Source organism: Carassius gibelio, chromosome A7 (assembly GCF_023724105.1).
Source record: "Carassius gibelio isolate Cgi1373 ecotype wild population from Czech Republic chromosome A7, carGib1.2-hapl.c, whole genome shotgun sequence".
Taxonomy (NCBI): domain Eukaryota; kingdom Metazoa; phylum Chordata; class Actinopteri; order Cypriniformes; family Cyprinidae; genus Carassius; species Carassius gibelio.
The window spans coordinates 7,970,614-7,993,244 of record NC_068377.1 but is presented as its reverse complement, the minus strand read 5'-3'; the positions used below and the strand labels follow the sequence as shown (position 1 = coordinate 7,993,244).

The 22,631-nt window shown below is 36.7% G+C and overlaps 2 protein-coding genes across 9 annotated transcripts in view; one reads left to right on the top strand and one right to left on the bottom strand.

Moving 5' to 3' along the window:
• The window catches only part of LOC128016556 (unconventional myosin-IXAa), a 112,498-nt gene extending 94,407 nt beyond the window's left edge, over positions 1-18,091 (bottom strand). For 5 of the 8 annotated variants that reach the window (XM_052601159.1, XM_052601165.1, XM_052601162.1 and 2 more), the window contains exon 1: positions 17,765-18,084. The gene's annotated coding sequence lies outside the window, so the exon portion shown is untranslated. Of the gene's footprint in view, positions 1-17,764 lie in introns of all 8 variants that reach the window. The other 3 variants (XM_052601166.1, XM_052601163.1, XM_052601160.1) reach the window with 2 other exon arrangements.
• A 75-nt stretch (positions 18,092-18,166) lies between these two features.
• Positions 18,167-22,428, top strand: LOC128016555 (sentrin-specific protease 8). Its single transcript, XM_052601158.1, has 2 exons — positions 18,167-18,286; positions 18,924-22,428. Exon 2 carries the CDS (start codon positions 18,956-18,958, stop codon positions 19,592-19,594), a length of 639 nt encoding a protein of 212 aa, XP_052457118.1. The 5' UTR covers positions 18,167-18,286; positions 18,924-18,955; the 3' UTR covers positions 19,595-22,428.
• The last annotated feature ends 203 nt before the right edge of the window (positions 22,429-22,631 follow it).

Below are 22,631 nucleotides of genomic sequence, written 5' to 3'. Positions count from 1 at the left end.
GTTGTCATGTGGTTTCTACGTCAGTAAAGGCAGTAACAAAGGGTAACTAACGTCATTGACAGACGACTGCACTGCCCCATGTCACTGTTTAGAATGGGAATTAGTTTAAAACATTAGAGATATTGTTAGTAATGAACTGGACAAAATATATAACACTAGCCTAGTGGTTTTTGGATATTTTACTGCAAATATATTACAAATTGTACCTTTAATGTCATTCCCATTAAAACAAGCATCTGACTTTTTACGTTTCCTTAAATTCAGGCATTAAATACTTAAATATACACTACCAGTCAAAGGTTCTGAGTAATTACGATTTTGTAATTAAGATTAAGACTTTTAGGCTCACCAAGTCTTCATTCAAGTGCTGTAACATACAGCCAAGTATGGCGACCCGTACTCAGAAATCGTGCTCTGCATTTAACCCATCCAAAGTGCACACACACAGAGCAGTGAACACACACCGGAGCAGATGGCAGCCATTTATGTTAGGAGTCAAACTCTCTAACCATTAGGCCACGACTTCCCCTTTTTTATTTAATCAAAAATACAGTAGAGACAGCAATACTGTGAAATACGGTTACAAACTATAAAATAACTATAAAATATTCTTTTCTAAAATACACTTTAAAATGGAATTTAATCCTGCGATGGCAAATTCCCTTCAGTTTTCAGTACTACATGATACTTCAGAAGTCATTCTTTCAATCAACAAAATTCAGCTTTTGTTTTAATTTTAAAACAAAATTACTATTATACAATAGTTTCTATTGTATAAAATAAATGCAGCCTTGATGAGCATAAAGCCCCTTTCACACTGCACGTCGGACCCGCAATATTTCCAGAACATTGCCGGGTCGACTTCTGTGTGAAAGCAACCACGTCCCGGGATTGATTACCGAATTGAATCCGGGTCGGGGACCTAGTAACATTGCGGGGTTCAACCCGGTACGAGTGCTTTGTGAACAAAACCCAGATCTAATTCCGTGTCGAAGTGTCTTTTACCGGCTGTTTTGAAGGAAGATCAACGTTCGCGACGAAAACATGTGTGCAAACTGTAATGAAGCAGAGATCAGTTAGTTCCTCACTTTCCGCGCTGACACCGAGATCGTTTGCTTGCTTCAGTGAAAGTATAACGTGCCTAGCGTTTTCGACACGTACATTACACGTCACGCGCTGATGTCACGTGTCGTTACGGGATCTTCAAGGGTTGTGTGTGCAATCACGCACATATACTGGCAGTCATCACTGGCAGTGTGAAAGTGCAAAATCTAGCGACCAGGGAACAATTGCAGGAACACTTTACCCCTGTATTTGCCGGAATGGCAGTGTGAAAGGGGCTTTAGAGACTTCTTAATTATGTCACACTTTTGACCTGTAGCATACACCGTTATAGCTATATCAAGCACAATTAACCCAGATGACACTAAAGAGAGCAGGGCAGTTGTACTGATAAGCATCCGAGTGAAATAAAGAACACTGTAACCTGTCTACAGGGTCTTATTTGTGTTCTTAGGCTACAGATACAATATTTCCGCAGGCCTCCAGGCAAAGGATCATTAATTAAGGGGAACTAGAAATTTCCTGAACTGAAAAACAAAATACATTTCCGCATACTATACAACACTTTTTTTTTTTTCACATCAGTGGTCAAATCTGATGGGGGGAGGTGGTTTGGATGAGCTGGAGGTTTATCTCAAAACCCTGTTTCAGATTGTGAAGATGATACGCAAAGTTTGTTTATGACAATCAGGATTTTGGGGAGTTTTGTTGTGAATTCCAAGAGCTCTCATGAAAAGCAGTTAGGCAGAATTCATGATCTTGCCCAGAGCTGCTGGTGTCCTGAAAGTAGTCCAGCAGATAAGCCTTTATTTTCCACAGATGGAGCAATGGATAATGATCCAAGCATCACATAAAAATTCCTGTGCAGGTTTCAGGTGGTTATTTTTAATGTTAGACATTTGACTGGATTTGATTATGAGCATTTACAAAAAATTATATTTTTAAGAATATTTTAGCTGTTTTTTTTCTATGCAATTAAAGTCAATGGAGTCCAAAAGAACTGGTAAGAAAAAAATAACCGAGCTTTCATTTTTGGGTGAACTATGCTTAAGTGCTTATGCTTAAATAAGAACGCATAATAAAAATCAGTACAATATCGGTATTTGGTCAAAACAAATGAATCTTTTTTAATATGTCATTGTGCTCATTTCGTTTTTTTCACTTATATTTGCCATCATCTAGTACTAATTTTTTTGTTGTAATATTTTTCAAACATTTTTTTTTTTAATCGTTTCAGAACTCAAGCATTTATGAAACTGATCCAAGCAGAAGTCACAAATTAGATAAACTATATGCAACAGATGCCATGAAAACTGCCCACCTAAGTCATTTTTTAAATAAAACTAGTTTTAATACAACTTGCATTTGCAAATAAATATAGATGTGTGTAAACTGCAAAATGTATTTATGAGTATGTGTGTGAATAAAACGACTCCCTGCAGGTATTTAAAAAGTCTTAAATTTCTAGTATGACAAACACCTTAATCATTTTAATCAAGTTTAGATTGGGATCAGAAAACCAATGGCTATGATTTTATTAAATAAATTTGACTGCTGAAAGTCAAAACATGGCGTGTTGCACGTTCAAGAGGTTTGTGCTTTCAGAGCAGTTCACAATCAATAAACATGATTAATTTGTAACGTTGTAGATGGCCGTAACAGATTACACTTCATCTTTTTGATTGAGCATCCAGCAATAGTAAAGCAACAGACATTTCAAAATAAGAGTCTCTCCTTATATTAGACTTGTTTATAATTAAAAGTCCTGCATCACGCGCCATTGCATTATCCATTTTTGTCTACTTTTTACCTGGTTAATATTGCTATTTTGGATACACGATAAACTGTATCTAGTGTTTAATTCAATGTTGACTTGTAGGTTCTGTCTGGGCTGCAAAAACATTCATGACGCTATTTTGTTCCGGTGCTCCACACAATGTGAGCTTGGTAAATGTTGAAAAAAATAACTTTTTATTTTTGGAAGAGCCATCTCTAACTGCCCAGCATATTGTGTCGGCGGGGAGTGTAAAGCTACTCCATGTGGACGGGTGTCAAAGCTGTTGAGGAGGATGACAGTAAACTGAGTGTTCAAAGCACAGACAGACAATCCCTCCCTCTCCTCTCACTCTCTCCCACTCTGACACAATTTCCTGTGTTGGCTTGTGGCATTTCACTCTAGAGACCTTATCTACAAAAGCCACTCTTCAGAGAGACCCAGCAACACACAGGCTGTTTAAAAAGAGAGATTCCCTCCCATTTCCCCTCACTACTGAATCACAGCAGTACATCTGCATGCCACACTCTTCAGTTTCCTGTCTGCTCGTCCCTCTCTGTCCTTTACCTTCCCTCTCACTCGCTGGACATATGAGGATAGGACTGCTGATCAGAGGACTGCCCTGAAATCGCTTCAAAGAGAAAGTAGGACTACTTCACCATTCACAATCTTCTACACTACAAGTATGTACTTCACTAGTGATGAGAAACTACATACGAGTATTATTTCAAAATCGTTCAAAAACAATTTACCAATCCCAAACCAATGGTAGTGTATAAAGTACTAGGTATGACTTACTATCAGGAATATATGGGTACACACACACACACACTCATGTTTGTTAGGCGTAATGGTTTTTATAATGTTGAAACTGTATATTCTATCGCCCTTCACCAACCCTAACCCTAGATAGATCGATAGATCGATAGATAGATAATTTATATATTTATATTCATTCATTGTGTTTATTGTGTTGTCAAAAGTCCCGATGTCGGTTCCCCTGAAATGTTCAAATAAAATAATCAAATAATTGGCTACAAAAATCATTATGTCAAACTCTTCTCTGAGTGCTACATATCCACATATAAACACGGAAGCATTTGAAAGCAGTGTCTATCAGCGAATCCATCTATGAGAGGATATATTAGGGATCCACTGATAGATGTGGCTTTCAAATGCTTCCGTGTGAATCTGTGGAAGCGCTCAGTGGAGAGCATGAAGTGATGATCACTGTAGCCAATCACAGACATGTCTGTAGGGCGTGAGAACACGATTAAAGCATTAAAGCCCAAAGTAAGTTTCGAGCTTCGATTTAAAAATAAAAGAGATGACACTCTTCTAATAGGTACATTCTGACAGATAAATCTATATTGTTTACATAAAATATTCCATAATAAAAACAGCAGTGGCAGGCAACAAAGGGACTGTGGGCAAATCGCATACCTCTCATTACAATACTAAGACTAATTCTAATTGTGCATACTATTTAGAATAGGCAGAATGTGAATTTGGACACTTTCCAGGACTGAGAGAACGTAGATGGTAAAGAGGGTTGGGAGGATTCCAGGATCTGTCTCTAGTCATTGCGCAGCCTGCTGGGGAGTCACATTCTCCTATTCCGCAGACAGACAGGAGGGATGACATCACCATCCCAGCACAGACTGCAAAGCAAATGCATGACAGGCCTTCTCAGACCGTTACAAACCCCTATGAGAAGTATCTGGAAGGATATACCTGCCCCTGCTGTTCTCTCATCCACTCCAGGATTAAAACCATAGGAAAACTGCTTTTCACCAAGGAATATCCTCAGTCAACAAGACGGGGAACTTCCATGCGTTATATAACAAGCAGGTTGATTCTGTCACTTGACAATTGTGTAGGGTAAATGAAGCCAAAATGAAACACATTGAAGCTGTTTTACCACCGTCAGGAAGCCAAAACTGGAATATTTATGTTAGAACTGCATGCAAAAGAGACAAGCACTTCAACAAATGTGATTCTGGACCACAAACCAGTCTTAATTTTCTGGGGTATATTTGTAGCAATAACCAAAAAACATTGTATTGGTCAGGATTATACTTATATTATACTTTTATGCCAAAAAACATTAGGATCGATCAAGGTCCATGTAAATTTCCCACCTTAAATCTATCAAAACTTAATTTTTGATAAGTAATATGCATTGCTAAGAATTCATTTGGACAACTTCAAAGGTGATTTTCTCAGTATTTAGTTTTTTTTTTTTTTTTTTTGCACCCTCAGATTCCAGATTTTCAAACTCCAGATTTTCATCTCGGTCAAATATTGTCCGATCCTAATAAACCATACATCAATGGAAAGCTTGGTCACAACGGTCACAAATCAGACCCCACAAAACTCAGATCAGGCTTGTATCAGCCTGAAGAAATTCAGAGTGAGCTGGAGCAGGAAATGTGCAAGTATTTAAGCCAAAAGCTGCAGAGAAACAGCATGTCCTTCAGTTTGTGTCAACATTTGGACACAAGACTATCAACATTGTTTAAGAAAACAATGGGTTAAGGTTGGAATCATTTGACAGTTGTGACCAGTTTTGGGAGAAATGCATTTTACAAAATAGGATTACTGTTTCAAAGTGGTGAGTAAAGTAAAAAAAAACAAGAACATTTCTATCAAAATACAAAAGTTACTTTTTCTCTCACCAGAGTAGTTATGCCTACTTTTCTAGTAGATTTATTTTTTTGTTTGTTTGGTTTTTTTGACAGTCATAGTGGTATCACTAGGTATTCTTTGTGAGAAAAATACTAAAAAGCTTCTATAAAAAGTAAAACAGTAACACAAGTAATTTTCTTAGGAGTAACACGATGGAACATGGTAACATTCTCCAACATTGGACATTTGGTTCAAACTCTGTCCTACCAGGAGCAAAAAAGCTACAAAGCCACACATTCATAACATATTTCAATATTTAATATACAACATGGAACATTTTTCAGACCAATGAGATTTCAATCAGCGCAACAAAAAAGGAAACCAAGAGATCTGTTGTTGGGGCATAAGTTTGGTCATGGTCATAGTTGGTTAGAAAATGAAGGAGATCAAATGTCTTGCTTGTGGCTTGATCAGATTAGGAGACTATGTAAAGCAACACATGTGTACATGACAACTGTAGTATCATTTTCCATCCATTGTCCACCAAAATAATAATGTGATCCTAAGCACACTTAGATCGCAAGGGTTTACCAGCAAAATCTCAATACTGAAACCTTGATATGTCTATTCATCAAGCCACTGAAAATCCCAGCGGGGTGCACAAAGAGATGCAGGGAAATGCAGAATTACTATCGATCAGGCTCTGAATCAGAAATGAGGACTGTGAGTAAACATTAAGTACAGTGCATTTAGATAGGCCTGTGATAGGAGCAACAGATGGTGAGCAATCATGATGAACCGACACTAGTGCAACCGACTTCATTCAAGCTACACAGGAGGGAAATGAATCAGGAACATAGAGGGAGGTCTGGATCGTCTTTGCAATGATCATTTGTGGAAACCTTCACCAAGGAGTGAAGGAGTCATATCACAGCACTATAACTCATGGTCTGAGAAATGATCATGAGTTCAACAAGTCGACTTACACTACGACTTTCATATACATCAGTGTTTCAAGATCTACAGACTACACCACAATTCACATTCTTGATTTTTTGAATTAATTTTTTTTTTACTGACCCAGAAATAGAAAATTGCCAAAATGCCAAAAATGTACCAAAAAAAAACAAACTTACAGGTGCTGGTCATATAATTAGAATTTCATCAAAAAGTTGATTTATTTCACTAATTCCATTCAAAAAGTGAAACATGTATATTATATTCATTCATTATACACAGACTGATATATTTCAAATGTTTATTTCTTTTAATTTTGATGATTATAACGGACAACTAAGGAAAATCCGTAATTCAGTATCTCAGAAGATTAGAACATTACTTAAGACCAATACAAAGAAAAGATTTTTTGAAATCTTGGCCAACTGAAAAGTATGAACATGAAAAGTATGAGCATGTAGAGCACTCAATGCTTAGTTGGGGCTCAACACGTAGGATCCCTCAGAACCCGGATGATTGTGGCGGATTCAGAATAAACATGTTTTCCCGGGATAAACGCACTGCTTTGGTGATATGCGCAATTCTTTGTGCTGAAACATCCCAAAAAAAAAAAAATTCAGGCAGGCAGCTGCAGCTCAGCAGCTATATCCTCCCAACTTTTCTCTCTGGCATTTCTGTCGTTGTAAGTTGACGATGACACTTTGAAAAGCCTGACATGTTGCTGCCAAAACTCCACAAGTTTTCCTTCCATCACTTCAGTCCACACTACACGCCGTGTCGCCATGGTTTCGTTTATGGTTTCGAGCAAGCGCAGTGAGGGAAATGCGGGAAACGGTTTGTAGCCCTGCTTCAATAGTGCGATACCTCACGAGATGTGACCAAAATTTCGGACATGTCAGAAATCCATCCGACCAACCGATTGCCAGTCGGGAGAGATTAATCGCCTCTCGTTTCCCCTTGTACATTGCAGGAACACTGCACAACAAAATATGCACGACAAAGCAGGAAATCTGTCCGACCCGAAAAAGAGTTGCACGAGTCAACAAGCATTAAATAAAATACAGCTTAAAAATCCACAACCAGCCTGATATTCTCAGTCGCATTCTATGATAATCAACACTGATGTACATTACTATATTATATAATACTTTAAAGATCATTAATTGTAAAGTAGAAGTGAATAAATGCCATGAAATGTGTCCAATTCGATTTTAAACTTTATATGCTACATCATTCCACAGACATGCTGGAGTTTCTTCATGGACCTATGGATGCATACGCAACAAAGCTGCATCCAGCTACATCTGACTTCTTCCAGAAAGACATCATGCTGGAGATGAAACCGTTAGCTAACGGCAGACCTGCAAAAAGTCATATGATCTGGGGGAGTGGCACTCCAGTGTATCTGCTGACCTCGGCACATGTGCTCTGCTGGGCCAGACAACCATTTAAACCTTAGCTCAAGTTCAAGCCCATGTCACATCTTTACTGTACTTAAAGAAGACCTTGAGTTTGAGGCAAACCCCACTCACAGCATCTTAAGTCTTTCTGAATGGAAACTGCAGCTGTCAATCAATTTAAGTGTACATTCAAGAGCTACTACTAAAAATAATGAAGAAGAGAGACTCCGTGAGCGACTACAGAAAGGTGGAGGCCTGGCATGCAAGCAGCCACTCCGTCAATGTCTCCATGGCAATGGTCTTTTTCCTGTCTTCCCTATGGCGTCCGCTCCAGGGACAAAGACCCCAACATGGGTGTTACAGGAAGAGTGACTCTGATCCAAAACCAAAACATGACATTACTGTGCTCATATTGACTTTAATGAGTATACCGCACCTTTAACACACTACACTATTTCTTGTAGCCACTAAAAACAGACGCAGTGAACCGCCCTACCTGAAGTTATAATTAACTCCCACCTTCACCTAAGTTATGCTAGCGAGTATCTGACAGGAAACAAAACAGGTAAAGAAATTTGAGGTTTTCCTCTAAAACTCAACAGAGAACGTGATCATGGTATATATAATAATAAAAATGAATAAATAAATCACAATGCTGGATAGCCCCCTCCCCGATTAGATTACACTAATCAAATATGCTTGGATTAGCTGGGTGTATTTTGTCACTTTTTCGCTTATCATATCCGATTAAGACACACAGGAGTGGTTGTGATTTACAGAGAGAAAGGGAGATGTTTTAAGGCTGAATATATCAGTAACAAGCATTATGCACACACCATTTCCCCTTTAGAAATGTGGACTTCAGGACAAACTGCTAGACTGAGCAGAGCGTGGCCTGGGGGCAGCAGCAGACAGGACGAGGACACAAGGAGCCCAGCAGAAGGCATCACACCAGACATATTGTCTGCCAGATGAACAAACACACACCAGATAGCTGGAGTTCACTGATATTATTAACCCCTTAAGTATACACAATCCACATTCACACACATTCAGAGTGTTACACCATGAATTATATCCTAATTCAGACCACTGCAATTGTTAATTTTTAAAGGGGTCTTAAATAGCAGGGTATTTTATGTTTCCTGATGTGCATTAATAAGAAATTTTACAGAAACAATAATAATTAAAAAAATGTAAATGTAACTTTTGAAACTGATTTAAGACTTAAACACACCATGTCTTCTTTAAGACTTGTGAAATGTAAACTCACACTGCTATGATTGGATATCATCTTTGCATATAAAATAAGTATTATGTAGAACTTTTGAAAACTGAAATTATCTAACATTATCCACTGCATTAAAGATTGCAGAGCTCAGCACTGTCTGTTGATTGCAAAAATGCACTGATCTTACCATTGCAACTCAACTTCTGCACTCTCATGAAGGCTTTCATTATAACTAATGCAGTGCAAACACAATGTAAATCGGACAATCATTGTGCACTGTAGACAGAGTCACTGATTATAAATGGAGTTTTGGCAAGAGTGTAGAGCTCACCAAGTTTGCACTGAACTGAAGTGATTGACACCTCTAGCAAGCGTTCTAGCCTCACTTTATTTTGCTAGGCTATATAATTTAATCGTTTCAATGACAGGCGATTTCCATGCTACTAAGAGGAACAATGTGAAGCTGCCAGACAACTGAATCACTGCTTTGAGTTACTGATGCATAAACCGCTTTAAAACTATTTTGCAACGGTCAATGTCTAACTATCCTTACATATCAAAAAAAAAAACTTATTATTACAGGTCATTTATTAACACACTTACTTGTAGTGGCATTACTTGATTGATTACTTGAATGATTTACCAAAAGAATCCACAGTGATTATGTACTGAAAAAAATTAATAATAAATATACTAAGACATTTGCATAGTTGAAAATAAATACTGACTTTTTAAACATTTGAATCCTTAAAAGTTAATTTTGGACCCTCTTCATAACACAGATCACTGTCCAGGAGCTATGTAAAGTGTCATTTAAGCTGTAACATAATGGCTAAACTACACTAAAGGAAAATATGGTTGCTCCAACTTCATGTCAGTCATCATAAGAACTATAATTTCCTGTTTCCATCACTGCTCTGACAGAGCCAAACTGTACAGATGAAAAAGAGAGAGAATCTAAACAAAGGCCTAGAAGTAACAGAAACATTGAATGAGATTCAGTTACATCACTGGTTTGACATGTCCAGTCTTGGGACTGTGTATCACTGCAACATTACATTATAATCTCAAATAAGAATTGTGTTGCATCATGCATGTTAGGATAAATGTATCATTGATGTACGGTTGAGAATGCATGTAAACAGTTGATGGGATTGAACTCTGAAGCTGAAAGGACTGCGCACGTGCAATGAAGCAGAAATAGCGCAATGATGTATGACACGCGGCTCTTCCTTTTGAATAAAGTGTTGTATAAATGCATGTGCTGTCATTATAAAACTCTCCTTTCACTCGAGAACTGTGAAGTGGAGCCGGACAACCTCCCACCAGTTCTTGTTTTGGATTCTCATCCACAGGCAACAAGTTTTGGGGTGCGGTGAGGGTTTTTTTTTTTTTGCGTGATAAATATGAGCCGCATGGCACAGTAGTTTATGTATATTTATCCATAAATAGATAAATATTAATTCTGCTGTTAAAAACAAATAAAGAAACCATGTAGGAGAGCAGTTATGTGTAAACAGTGAGAAACTCAGTATTTGTACAGCGTGCGCATGTCAAAAAAAAGAAAATCAATTCCGATTTGAAGCCTGTGACATAAACGTGCACATCAACCCGATCACTTTATTTAGCGTTCATGTAAACACTACATTATTCATCAATCAGAATGAATTTAGTCTGATTGAACCAAAAATTGTGCATGTAAACATAGCCCCTGTGTTCTATTATCTGCTTATGTGTTTTACAGGAGAACGCAAATAAAGTTCTGAACAACATGAGTAAATAACAACATGTACAGGAACTAATTTACTGGTTGGTGAGTTGGCTTGTTTTGGGCTAGCCTAGCTCCGTGTAATTGTCCAAAGTAATCTCTGGGAATAGAGACACTGCATATTAGACTTTGAAACCATTTTATGTGTGCACGATCTGGTCTGATATACATTTTTGGACAATACTCTGGGTACTTTTTCTTGCAGCTGGAGGATAACCTGTTTTATTTTTTTATTTATTTTTTGGTGGGGCCTTGATCCAGTGGATTTACATTTTTTCTCTTTTTGGGGACATTGTTTTTCATCAGGACTTCACATTTTCTCCCTATCCCAAAGCAGAATAGTGCATATTTATTATTATTTTTGGCTTGAAAGGACTGTTGGGTTGTGGGCAAGTACAGCTTTTCCCATCAATGCCTCCTGGCTTACTGTACAAACTGATATTGCAGAACACACATTCATGTTAAGACAGTATCCAAGATTTGAGACAAGATAAGCCATTGACAAATCTTCCCTATCCTTCAAACAGCCAGCAGTTTCTGACATTTTTCCTGCAGCTCCAGAGAGGCATTACCATCAAACACTGAAGGAGAGATATTGTACAGAACAAGACTATTGCTGCTGAAGACTGACCGCTTAACTCTAATAGATCAAGTCCAGTCTCTTCTCACTATGGTGTGAAGGTCGCAGCAGCCCTATTTTTCCCTTACGATCCTGTACTTTTAGTGAAACGACCCAGTTTTACGGTGCCACCTTTACTAGGGCACCTACACTAAAAAAAGAGGCTTGTTGTCAACACCTGTTCTGCTGCTGCACATTTATCAAGAACAAACAGGTACCTACTAACCTACTTAAGCTAGCCAAGTACTACATCCAAAATATTTTAAAGCATCACTGCTATTGCTCATATACTTTAAAGGGTGATGATCTTTCATACAAAATATCTTAAATTGTGTTCTGAAGACTAGCTTTCACAGGTTTGGACGGTAAGTGATGAATGACAAAATTTTCATTTTAGAGTGGAGTATCCCTTTAACGTTAAGGATTTGAACAAATGTGCCTTAAATCACACAATTTATTTAAAGATAAATTATTGGATTTTACTTTTCTAAATGACTTTTTACCTCAAAGCTGATAAAATTAGCAAAGAAAACCCCACAGTCCCAAGTCATATCTAAGACCTAGAGGCCAGATTCATGAAATAGGAGAACAAGAAGTTTATTTTGAAGAATGCAATTCTTGAAAAACTTCTAATAAACTGAAACAAAAGGCAGGCTCTAGGGATGTTAATTTTAACCTGTTAACCGTTAACCAACCATTAAGAATTTTGACCGATTAATACAATCAGTTAAACGGTTTAAAAAGTCATTTATGTTCAGAAATGTCTCAAAATATTTAAAAAGGTTTGCTGCAAGGTTAAAATACGATACGCGTATTTAAAAAAAAAAAAATGTTTTTTAGAAAAAAGGATTTTTTTTAAAATTCACATAGGCCTATAATAAGTTGAATTTTATTATTTCATTCAGAAATAGTCCTAAATGCCGATGCTAAATGTTTACAAACATTATAATAAACTGTAAACATAGCTAGGCTATTTTAGTTCCCCTCACTCCACAACAAATCCTTTCAATTAACAGTATTTAGAAAACAACAAGTATTAAAATAGGCCTTTAAGAAGTTATAGCAATATAAACGACAAGGCAAAACTAATTAATTTAGGCTAAAACAAAACTGTAACCAACGTTGGGTCTCTCATTCGACACAAAATCAAATGTTTCCATATTCACAATGTATTTGAATGCCAAATTATTATTTATTATGTATCCTACTTCACTCACATTCCAATAACCATGTAAAACAAAATGTTTTGCACAACATCATGGCAGTATGGTGATGACACTTAACGGCACAGATTTTACTACAAATTTAAACTGAGCAGTGTGTTTATAGGCTATATATATGTATGTCTGTGTGTGTGTGTGTGTGTGTTTGACTGACTGACTGTATTTTATTTTGATAATGAACAGGTTGCATTGTCAATATAGCACAGCTTAAAGGTCTTTGAACATAAGTGTTCAAAATTTTTGCATTAGTTTTTCCGTATTCACCATCCTTTCCTATATATATATATATATATATATATATATATATATATATATATATATATATATATAAGCTATTCAGCTACATTTGACTATGTAAAAACAAATACACAGCATACAATACACCAAAACACAATGTTCCGTTCATTTTTACTTTCTCATCCGTGTCATTCAATCCTTCCTTTGCCAGAGGGAAGAAGAATCTGTGACAGCTTGCCTTCAGGGATAGAGAGGCATCATATTGACACTCGATATGATGTCCCTAAACCATATATAACTAAGACATTGTTTAGCTTCGGTTTACCTTATTTGATGTGCTTTAAGCACATGCGTTGATCAATTTTTATATGTGAATAACAGCCTAAAATCAATCCGTGCAACATATAAATTGATTGTTTTTCATCAGTCATGGAGTAAACTGCTCAATTCATATGGTTTACTTGTACAATGTTTTATGAACATTTTGCAGCATCAAAATGAATGGAGGGACAGAAATATCTCAGGTTCCATCAAAAATAATACTAAAATTAATCAAAATGACAAGATGGTGAGTAATCACAGAATTTAAAATTTTAGGTGAACTAACCCTTTAAATGTCACATTAAATCGAACTCTACTCATTAAAGTTGAATAAATATTGTTCTCACTGAATCATTTTGCTGGGAGTTTATAGAGGCTGAGCATCATTTAAAAGGGAAGCTCTGGAATTAGACAACACACAGGCATAAATACGATCCAGATCCACTCCAAATATTTGCTTGGATTGGATAAACATAACACCAGGCTTTGAATTTTAGATCATCTCGAAAACAAGCTCCAAGAAAAATAACAGCCTGTAAGATGCATAAATCCAAGATGATTTATTGCTTCATGATAATTTAGGACTGGCATATATTGTGGGCAGTTTGGCTCTATGGAAAGCCAATACACATATTTCTAAAGTCAAAATGCACTAAAGTAAGCAAAATAGCATGAGCATCTTTATATGAAATTTGACCTAAATGGTAGCCAAACAATGAACTGTCAACACACATTAGTCTGTGTCTGAAATACAGACAAAAGGTAAAAGGGATCATTACTGTTGTTTTCGGGTTATTTACAGCCTGGGAACTTGAGCCATACTCCTTTTACAGCAGTCTGTCTGCTTACAGCTGCCCACAATCTGTTATTCAGCTAAATAACTTACTGTCTGAAGAACATGTGACATATTCAAAATACAAACATTTCTGAGATAAATACAATAAAAGCACACAGTGTAACTCTTGTTTAGTTTGCTTAGATAATGCAATGGTTATACTATGCCGAAAGATTTAGTCAGACCACATGTGTTACCCTGGTCCACAAACCAGTCTTAAATGTAAATTTTTCAAAATTGAGATTTACATCATATGAAATATGAAGAAAAAAAAAAGCTTTCCCATTGATGTACAATATTTGGCCAAAATACAACTATTTGAAAATAGAAAATTCATTTTTGGGAAAAATATTTTTGTCCAAATGAAGTTCTTATCAATGCATGTTACTAATAAATTTTTTTAAATATATTTACAGTATGAAATTTACAAAATATATTCATGGAACATGATCCTTAATCAATATTATAATGATTTTTGGCATAAAAGAAAAAGCGATAATTTTGACCCAAACAAATAATTTTTTATTTGATTACATTTTTAAAGATGAATTAAATTGAAAATTTTAGATTGATAACTACCATTTTTGATAATAAATTATATAGCGCTTCAAGCAAAAGTCAAACAGACAAACAGAATTTCTGTAAAAATAAAACATTTCATTTCAAATAGGGCCCTAAAATGTAAAGTTAAACTTTTAATAAATTGCTGTTGAATTGCAGAAGTTTCATGATTTCGGTCAATTTGACAAGCTTTTTGATTACTAAAATGTAATTTACCCATTTAAACAGAACCCAGAAATATAAAAACAGAACGAAACAGCACATGGTGAAAAATAAAATGTATTTCACTGTACCATTTCAAGTTAGGGCTGCACGATTATGAGAAAAATCATAATTGTTGATTATTCCCTTGAAATTGTAATTGTGATTATTAATTACGATTATCACAATTTACACTGAATGATGTTTATGCCATTGTTTGACGCAACTGCATGTCATGAAAATAAATACGCAAAAAACTTTAGTGCATTTCTATAGTATTTAACCTCAAATGTCAAATACAGGTGCATCTCAATAAATTAGAATGTCTTGGAAAAGTTCACTTATTTCACTCAAATTGTGAAACTCGTGTATTAAATAGATTCAATGCACACAGACTGAAGTAGTTAAAGTCTTTGGTTCATTTAATTGTGATGATTCTGGCTCACATTTAACAAAACCCCACCAATTCACAGTGGCCTTCAGCTCATCTGCATTGTTTGGTCTCTTGTTTCTCATTTTCCTCTTGACAGTAGCCCATAGATTCTCTCTGGGGTTCAGGTCTGGTGAGTTTGCTGGCCAGTTAAGCACATCAACACCATGGTCATTGAACCAACTTTTGGTGCTTTTGGCAGTGTGGGCAGGTGCCAAATCCTGCTGGAAAATGAAATCAGCATCTTCAAAAAGAGGAAAACGACAACTGTAGCCAAATTCCATGACACGTCTGTGTGTGGTGGCTCTTGATGCCTTGACCCCAGCCTCAGTCCATTTCTTGTGAAGTTCACTCAAAAACTTGAATCGATTTTTCCTGATAATCCTCATAAGGCTGCAGTTCTCTCGGTTGGCTGTGCATCTTTTTTCAACACCTTTTCCTTCCACTCAACTTTCTGTTAACATGCTTGGATACAGCACTCTGTGAACAGCCAGCTTCTTTGGCAATGAATGTTTGTGGCTTACCCTCCTTGTGAAGGGTGTTAATGATTGCCTTCTGGACAACTGTCAGATCAGCGGTCTTCTCCATGATTGTGTAGCCTAGTGAACCAAACTGAGAGAACATTTTGAAGGCTCAGGAAACCTTTGCAGGTTTTTTGAGTTGATTAGATGAATGGCATGTCACCATAGTCTAATTTGTTGAGATAGTGAATTGGTGGGTTTTTGTTAACTGTGAGCCAAAATCATCACAATTAAAAGAACCAAAGACTTAAACTACTTCAGTCTGTGTGCACTGAATTTATTTAATACACAAGTTTCACAATTTGAGTCGAATTACTGAAATAAATGAACCTTTCCATGACATTCTAATTTATTGAGATGCACCTGTATACATCAGATTGTTTTTTTTTCTTAAAATTATATATAAAAAAAAGTATTATTACAGGTATAATGTTACACTAACACAAAAACAATGGAAAAACCCTTAAGATAAAATGTAGAAAGAAAAAAAACATCTTAAGCGTGCAGAATAACATAAGCGGACTTTGAACGATTATGTAATTGTGGCATCCATAATTGTAATCACGATTAGAAATTTGATTAATTGTGCAGCCCTATTTCAAGTAGTCCCTATAATAAGTGTTCTCATCCGACCTTACTTTCTCCCCCCAGGAAATATGATGCAACTTCTATTTCTGCTCTGCATTAATATTTAATAACAAGGAACTGTTATTAAACCTGTGAAGTGATTTTGTTTCTTACTGAAAGCCCCTTTAAAAGAATCTCACAAATTTTAAGAAAGTCTATGGTGGTAGTTGTTGTTGTTGTTTTAACAATTTATTTAAATACATTATTATAGCACCATGGTATGCGCCATGTGAATATATGAATGAACATGATTCAGGACTATGATATCACCCCCACTCGCACAGCACATTTTTATAAGCACATGCTTTTAAAACAGTAGTAACCTACATCTGATTCGAAAGCATGCAACTCTCGGTCCACACTGGGAGGTTTTTAGCTAATAACTTGGATGTCATATAGAGGGCCAGACAGTTGTCGGGGTAAGGTCATGTCATGGCACACTCTCTCAGACAGCTGAAGCAGACCCGTCACATTCCTCACATCACCTGTGCTGCTCAACACTGCCACCAACAAGAGCAAACTTTCCCAGCAACTCCAAGTGACTCTGACAACCAAAGTGACACATAAATCAAACATTACAGTTAGTGTTTAGACACAAACTGTCTTCGAGCAAAACAAAAGTTTTGTAGTAGATTTCAAACTGAAATAATAAGGATTAAATATATCGTTTAAAATGAATAAAAAGGAAGTTGAGCTAATGTGATGAGCTACACCTGTGGTTACTCTGCTAGGAAACCTGAGTGAACTTGTGAGGAACTACCTCCACTAAAATCCCATCAGATGGTTAAAACTCATTCAAAATAGTTCTGAGAAAGAAAAGAAAAAAAAAGAAGAAAAAGCTTCTTCATAACTTAAGTTGTCTAACTTGAGTGCCCACATATGTTTAAGGCCACTGTATCTCTAAAAAAAACACCAGTGAATGAAAGGAAAATTAAGCATTCTGACTGGGTCCGGATGACTGTGCAGATTTGGCCCATGATTACTGCAGTACTGAGGCTGAAGTGAGTGTTCAATTATACATGCACCATCATCATCATCATGTCCACCCAGGGCATCTGTCACACTTTTTGCTCTGAAATGTCAGCTCAAAGTTATTCTTACACAGTTATTTATACTAGTTACACCCATCACTGGTATCACTGATGTGCGCTGACACTGAATCAAAACAAATAGCACCTTACAGTGTTGTACGTAAGTTACGCCACGCGCAAACGTCCCGAGAGCATGAAGCAGGAGTTGCACCTCTGATGTCTGGCGCTGCAGGCAAACTTTAAATCAACATCGGGTCACGGTAAATGGGGACGATGAGTTTGTTTGTGTGATTCGCCAAAAGCATATGTGGAAATAATTTCAACAGCCTAAATCTCACCTCTCTGAGTTCAGTGTAAAAATCCAGTGTGCCGCGCTTCTCCTTTAAAGACAGTACAGCGCAGCTCGAGTCCACTGATATCCCAGAACGGTCTCGCTCAAATTTTCCTTTGCAACTTTCCCGTGTCCAAAAATACTTGATTCTGTGTCATTTTAATTTAATAGATGACTGTAGTCTTTTTTCCCATTGAAATTTCCCAACAGTGCTGCGTTTCTTTTCTCTTGGGAGTCGCTCGCTGAAACTCCGTTCTGTTTTTTTTCTGCTTAATCAGTGCTGCTTCTTCTCATCAGCGTTCAGACGCGCGTACTCGCTCCCGCGGTGGGCGGGGTTTGCCTTTCGGAGGCGCCGATACGTTTCAATTGCGTCATGAATGTCAGCCAATCACTGGAAAGAGGCGTGTATGTAAGGACACTGTCGCAAACGTTTAGAAGCACGACATTTTCAATAACAACAGTTAATGGTTTACGGCACGTGCCCTCGTTGTGGACGTTATGAGAGTTTGGGGACTCTTTCCTTAGCAAGGTAAGAACAGTGTGTTGTCAAATTAGGTGACTGTTATTATGAAAATTATGAAGAAGACAGAAGTGTACTGTATTGGTTTGGCCTGGATCAGTGCGCAGTGCAGTAGTCTCCTGTGCAAGAAGACCATTTTTGCATATAAGTCAACTTTAATTCTGAATCAAGTATATATTACATTATACATAGTCTTAACATTAATACAAGAAGTACAGGTCAGAGTAAGATGCACTAATAGAAGTAAATTAATGGCCATTCAAAAAATGGTAAGAAAAACAATATTGTGTTAGTATTTTGGTATAGATAGATTCATGTAATGTAATAAACATAATTGTTTAAAAAGCACCTTGCATACATGTAATGCAGCTTAAATTACTTTAGATAAAACACACAAATAAAACAAATAAACATAGCATAACAATAAATACAGCACAGATTAAAAAAAAGTAATGCATAAAAATCTATATATCAATAACGTAATACATAGAATACTAAATAAAAGCTACAGTAAAGAGTTTTTTTTTGTGGGAGCCCAGTAAAAAAGTGCTTTACAGTAATCAAGTCTTAAGGTAAAAGCATTGAAGGTATTAACATGGTACTGTGTATGCAAATCAATAATATCTCTCAATTGTCCTCCCCACAGTAGCTGCTGCTGTCATTCAGGTTGCCTTTAGGATGGATCCAATGGTACTAAGCTACCAGGACAGTCTCCTGCGGTGCTCAGACGTGGCACTTTTAAATGGACCCCACTGGCTCAACGATCAGGTCATAGGTTTCGCCTTTGAGTACTTTGCAACAGATCGCTTCAAAAATGTGGGCGAGAATGTCTGTTTCATCAGCCCAGAAGTCACTCAGTTTATAAAGTACGCCTCATGTCAAGAGGAGCTTGCCATTTTCCTGGAGCCGCTGAATCTTGCATCTCGTCGGTGGGTTTTTTTGGCTGTCAATGACAACTCGAATCAAACGGCCGGTGGCTCTCACTGGAGCCTACTTCTCTATCGGCGAGACACCGGCCAGTTCTCCCACTACGACTCCCAGAGTGGAAGCAACTCATTGCATGCCCGGCGTATTGCAGCCAAGTTGGAGGCTTTTCTAGGCACTGGAGCGAAAGTGCCCTTTGTGGAGGAGCAAAGCCCCTCGCAGCAGAACAGCTATGACTGTGGCATGTATGTGATCTGTAATGCTGAGGCTCTATGTGAGAGTGCTAGGGTCGAGGGCTGTCCGCACCTGCCCGCTCAGATCATAACACCCACCTACATTACACGGAAACGGACAGAATGGTATTCACTAATACAGAGACTCTCCAAAGAATGACTAGCTGACCTTTTATTACATCATGCAACAGCACCGTCATGTATGCATGAACTGCAGTAGCCAATGGGCAAAGTGAACACACTTATTTATCGTACTCAATCCTCCACAAAGGATGCACAAAAAAAAACAACATGTACTTTTCAAAATGATTTACCAAACTCTCAAATCAATAGTTCACACAAAAACCCCATTATCATATTACTCACCTCGCTCCAGACCCAAAATGAGAAGTGAGATGCAGAGTCTTCGCTCTGCTTTTTTCATAAAATGAAAGTGAATTTGGACTGCTCTGTCAGTCTCCAATAATTTTTAAAAAAGCCATTAGAGGGATAGTTCACCTAAAGATTAAAATCTGCTGAAAATTTACTCCGCCTTAGGCAAGCAGTTTTTGTCTTCATTGGAACTGATTTAAAAAAAAAAAGAGCATTACATCACTTGATCCCCAATGGATCCGCTGCAGTGAATGGGTGCCGTCAGAATGGGAGACCAAACAGCTGATAAAAACATCACAATAATCCACAAGTAATCCACACAACTCCAAACCATCAATTCATGTCTTGTGGCTTACAAAGCTCCATCTTTGTAAGGACATTTTGTGGTTTTCTGATCAGTTTGATGTAAGTGATATTCATACTGTCCTGACAAAATGACAATAAAAAAGATTGGAAATATAAGGCTCCATGTTTATAAGAAACATCCATCATTAAGGCTTTTCAACTTTAAGCCTTTGCTTCTGGTCAAATTACCAGTCCATAATCAATAAAACCGCTTCCTCCGTTGAAAAAGTCCATCCCTTGTTGTACTCTCACATAAAAATTCACTGATTTATTTTGTTTAGAACTGTTTTTGGACTGTTTCAGATGAGACATTGGAGAAAGCAACAATATTCTTAAAGGAATTTTTTTTTTTTTTACAAACGCTGAGCATTTTGCTTCACAAGACCTCAATTGATGGTTTGGAGTCCTGTGATTACTTGTGGATTATTATGATGTTTTCATCAGCTGTTTGGACTCTCATTTTGATGGCACCCATTCACTGCAGAGGATACATCGGTGAGCAAGTGACGTAATACAAAATTTCTTCAAATCTGTTCCAATTCATAAACAAACTCATCTATACTGTATCTTGGATGGTTGAGGGTTTTCAGCTAATTTAAATTTTGGGGTAAATCATTCCTTTTTGAAGTATCAAAAAAGTAGTGAATCATGCACTATATTGATATTTTCCTGAAGTCAGCAATTTCCCTTCACTGTAGCTCTTAAATCAATTTTTTGACCCTGGACCACAAAACCAGTCTTAAGTCGCTGGGCTATATTTTTAGCTATAGCCAAAAATACATTGTATGGGTCAAAATTATAAAAAAAAAAAAATTGTAATGCCAAATATTATTTTCCTACCGTAAATATATTAAAACTTAATTTTTGATTAGTAATATGCATTGCTAAGAATTCATTTGGACAAATTTGAAGGTGATTTTCTCAGTTTTTTTATTTTTTTGCACTCTCAGATTCCAGATATTCAAATAGTTGTATCTCGGCCAAATATCGTCTGATCCTAATAAACCCTATATCAATGGAAACCTTATTTATTCAGCTAAGATGTAAAAATCTTAATAATTTACCTGGTTTTGTGCTCCAGGGTCACATATTTATTGGTATATATTTATATATGGCATGTGAAAACCAAACTTTGACTGGTTATTGTGTTTGTCACAATCAAAAAGTAGGCCTTTATTGAAAAAGTAATATAAGTAGAATATGTTGCATAAGTCTTAAGGAAATCTACAATACTTGCATACATTTCTTGTTCATATTAACTTGACAGCCTCAGTTCTCATTCACTTACACTGTATGAAAATGAGCTGTGTCAGCATTTGGCAAAACATCTTACATTAAGGAAATAAAATGTACAGGGGGGAGTAAATAATGATGACCGATTGTTTAATTTTGGATGTGCTGTTGCTTTTAAAAATACATCTATGATCTTTTATCAATTCATAAGAGAGAAGAGACTTGTGATCAGTGCAACAAATCAGTTAGCAGCACAAGTCGGTGAAGCAGATCCAGAATGTATTGTTGAATAGTTTAGATTAGTTGCATGAAGTGAGTAAGTGAATGTGATGCTTGTTTACAGGAACTTTTGCTCAGGGCTTATTTTGAGTAGAGTGCTGATGACAAAGAATGTGATTGTGTAATTGCTGTGTAAGTTACTGTTTTCTAAGGAAATGTAGTATGTGCTGTTACAACACACGGGCTGAACAAAAATACAGTGGAGTAGTTTTTATTTAACCAAGTGCATCCTCTGGCTGAGCTGAAAAGATGCTTTGTAAGCTCACACCAGCAAAAGCATGATTGTGTGACTATATTCTTCAGCGTTGTATAACAGTTTTCTTACAACTGAATGAAACCGATATTAATAATAATGAGCTAATTACATATCAAACCAATTAAAAAATGCATGCAGGGAACTTTACTACAAGTAATACTGACCTCAATTAAATCATCATGTGTGTGTGTCCTAGGGAGGCATTTCAGCACAACTCCAAGCAGAACTCTTTACATTTGTAAATTATATATTTGCATAAAATATGGTTGTGTTGATCTAAAGGAAAGACCAGACTTTTGGAGTCTTTGGACAGATACAGAAGCTTGGAACAGTGTTCAAATACTAGATTAGAATTCTCTAATGTTACTTAATTACCAATTCTATGTTGAAATGTTCTACATTGTTCTCCTTCTTCTTTTTTTAGGAAAACCTTCATCAAACTGTGTTAATGTGACATTAATAAAACAATGGGGTTAAGCAGAGACAAGGTTAATACAGTGAATACTGAATATTACTCATTTCAGGTTTATTTTTGAAATCCAGTTTATAATAAAGGAAGCCATTAAAATCAACACTACAAAATAAGCTGTTGAGCATTGTCAACACTACTGCTAAAGGAAAAAATTAAGTACATATATAGTGGGGCAAGAATTCAAATGGGAACCTCCTGCTTATTTTTTGACTTTTTGAGAAGAATATCTTTGTTGTTTGT

Excerpts from the sequence above, each read along its gene's own strand:
- LOC128016555 (XM_052601158.1), top strand. The coding sequence starts at position 18,956 with ATGGATCCAATGGTACTAAGCTACCAGGACAGTCTCCTGCGGTGCTCA.